This window comes from Mastigoproctus giganteus, chromosome 3 (assembly GCF_048544385.1).
Source record: "Mastigoproctus giganteus isolate SK-2022 chromosome 3, ASM4854438v1, whole genome shotgun sequence".
NCBI lineage: Eukaryota > Metazoa > Arthropoda > Arachnida > Uropygi > Thelyphonidae > Mastigoproctus > Mastigoproctus giganteus.
In genome coordinates, this window is record NC_143577.1 from 226691537 (window position 1) to 226693465 (window position 1929).

The following is a 1929-nucleotide window of genomic DNA, read 5'->3' on the forward strand; positions in this document are numbered from 1 at the left end:
AAATAGTAAATTATGTCTGACATACACTGCACACTAATTTTGTTTTATTTCTATAGACTTGTTAATATTTATCAAATCGATAGAAATAAAAAATAAAATGTATTTATAGAAAGTAAAATGCAATTATTATTATCATTTAGAAACCACTAATAAATGAATCATTGCAATGCTGTTAACGTTCCTTTTAACATTAAAGAGCATTACTTAACATTAAAAAGCCTAAACATTAAAAAGCATTATTTAACATTAAAAAAGCATTATTAAACATTAAAAAGCTTTAACAATAGAAAAGAATTATTAAAGAACTATGCCACATTAAAAAGCATTAACATTAAAAAAGCTTTAAAAAAGAATTATACCACATTAAAAAAGCGTTATTTAACATAAAAAAAGCCTTAACATTAAAAAGCATCATTTCACATTAAAAAAGCCTTAACATTAAAAAGCGTCATTTCACATTTAAAAAAAGCCTTAACATTAAAAAAGTGGTATTTATCATTAATCATAAAAAGGCATTAACACATTAACATTAAAAAACATTATTTAACATTCAAAGCCATTAAAACATTTAAAAAACCTTAACATTAAAAAAGAATCATTAAAGCATTCTTTAATATTAAAAAACCATTGTTTAAGATTAAAAACATTAATATAAAATCCATTATTTAATATTAAAACAATTAATAATAAAAATCATTATTTAGCATTAAAAAAGCATTAATATTAAAAAGCGTTATTAAAGCATTATTTAACATTAAAAGGCATTAATATTAAAAAGCATTATTTAACATCTAGCATTAACATTAACAAATATTGTTCATTTATTCTTTTATATCATATTGTAGAGGAAATTCACTACAACTGCTCTTGGTATTGCATTACACTAAGTAAATGGTACTGATCGAATAGAATAATTGTATAATAATTTTCTATCTATAATACATCCTATAATCTATTATATATAATGTAACTAAACAAAATTTCTAGACTGATGTAATAATTAAATGCTTCAACTAGATTAACCAAATACACCGAATTTAAGTATAAATAATTTAAAGTAAAGCTTAATATTCAAGCTGTAATTAGTTTCATGAAAATTTTGATATATAAATTTTACTATGCTTAAAATATTGGAAATTCATTGTAATCAATAAACAGACAACACTAATACTGAACTGACATTATTAAGGAGAAAAACAGAGAGTGGATAAGAATGAGGCTCTCCTACCATGTGGAAGCTTGAGCAGAGAGAGGCAGAATAGTAAATTGATTATACAGCTTCTCCCCATCTCTCTCTCTCTTGTTCCTTCAATATAACTGTCACACCATGGCTGTCGTGATGCCGGGGCAGTCTCCGACCTCTGGCGCTTCCCGTACCCCTAGCATCACCACCACCACCCAGGTACTTTTGTCTTCACTCGCACAAGCCGCCAATTACAGCCTGTTGGTTTGAAGGTAGGCAGTTTGCACACTTGCCTTTTCGCCAGCTTTCCATCTATCCCCCGAGGCAGTTACTAAGCTTAACAAAGGGTTCTGTAGTTAGAGAATCCGCAACACGATACAGCATCCTCTTAAAAGAACATTTTCCACAGTCTTAGCTGGCAAACATACCGTGGGATGCTAAAATTCGCTACCCGCCACACTTTCACATTTCTCACTCCTCCAGCGCAAGCTGGAACACCAAGCTGCGTATGCTGTTTCCCTTCGAGAGCTACGTTGTTGTGCGCACGCGCACTTCAAGCGCCTTACCTCCTGGTATTCGTCTATAAGAGCGGCCAATCTGTGCTATCAGGGAGATGCTGGAACTGGTGTCGTTTCTATGGATTACGCTTGGACATGCTTACTCCTATCACACTCACAAAGACGTTAACGTACAGGAGAAATTAGGGACACCTCGTGTGAAAACGGTCAACAGGTGAATGCTTCGCG

The 1929-nt window shown here is 31.6% G+C and overlaps 1 protein-coding gene across 1 annotated transcript in view; it reads right to left on the reverse strand.

Annotated features, from left to right (window-relative positions):
• Positions 1–1666, reverse strand: part of LOC150088801 (neuronal acetylcholine receptor subunit alpha-7-like) — a 198669-nt gene extending 197003 nt beyond the window's left edge. The window contains 1 exon segment of the mRNA XM_090369665.1: positions 1229–1666. Coding sequence (XP_090225791.1) covers positions 1229–1289 — 61 coding nt within the window. The 5' untranslated portion in view covers positions 1290–1666.
• Positions 1667–1929: the final 263 nt, after the last annotated feature.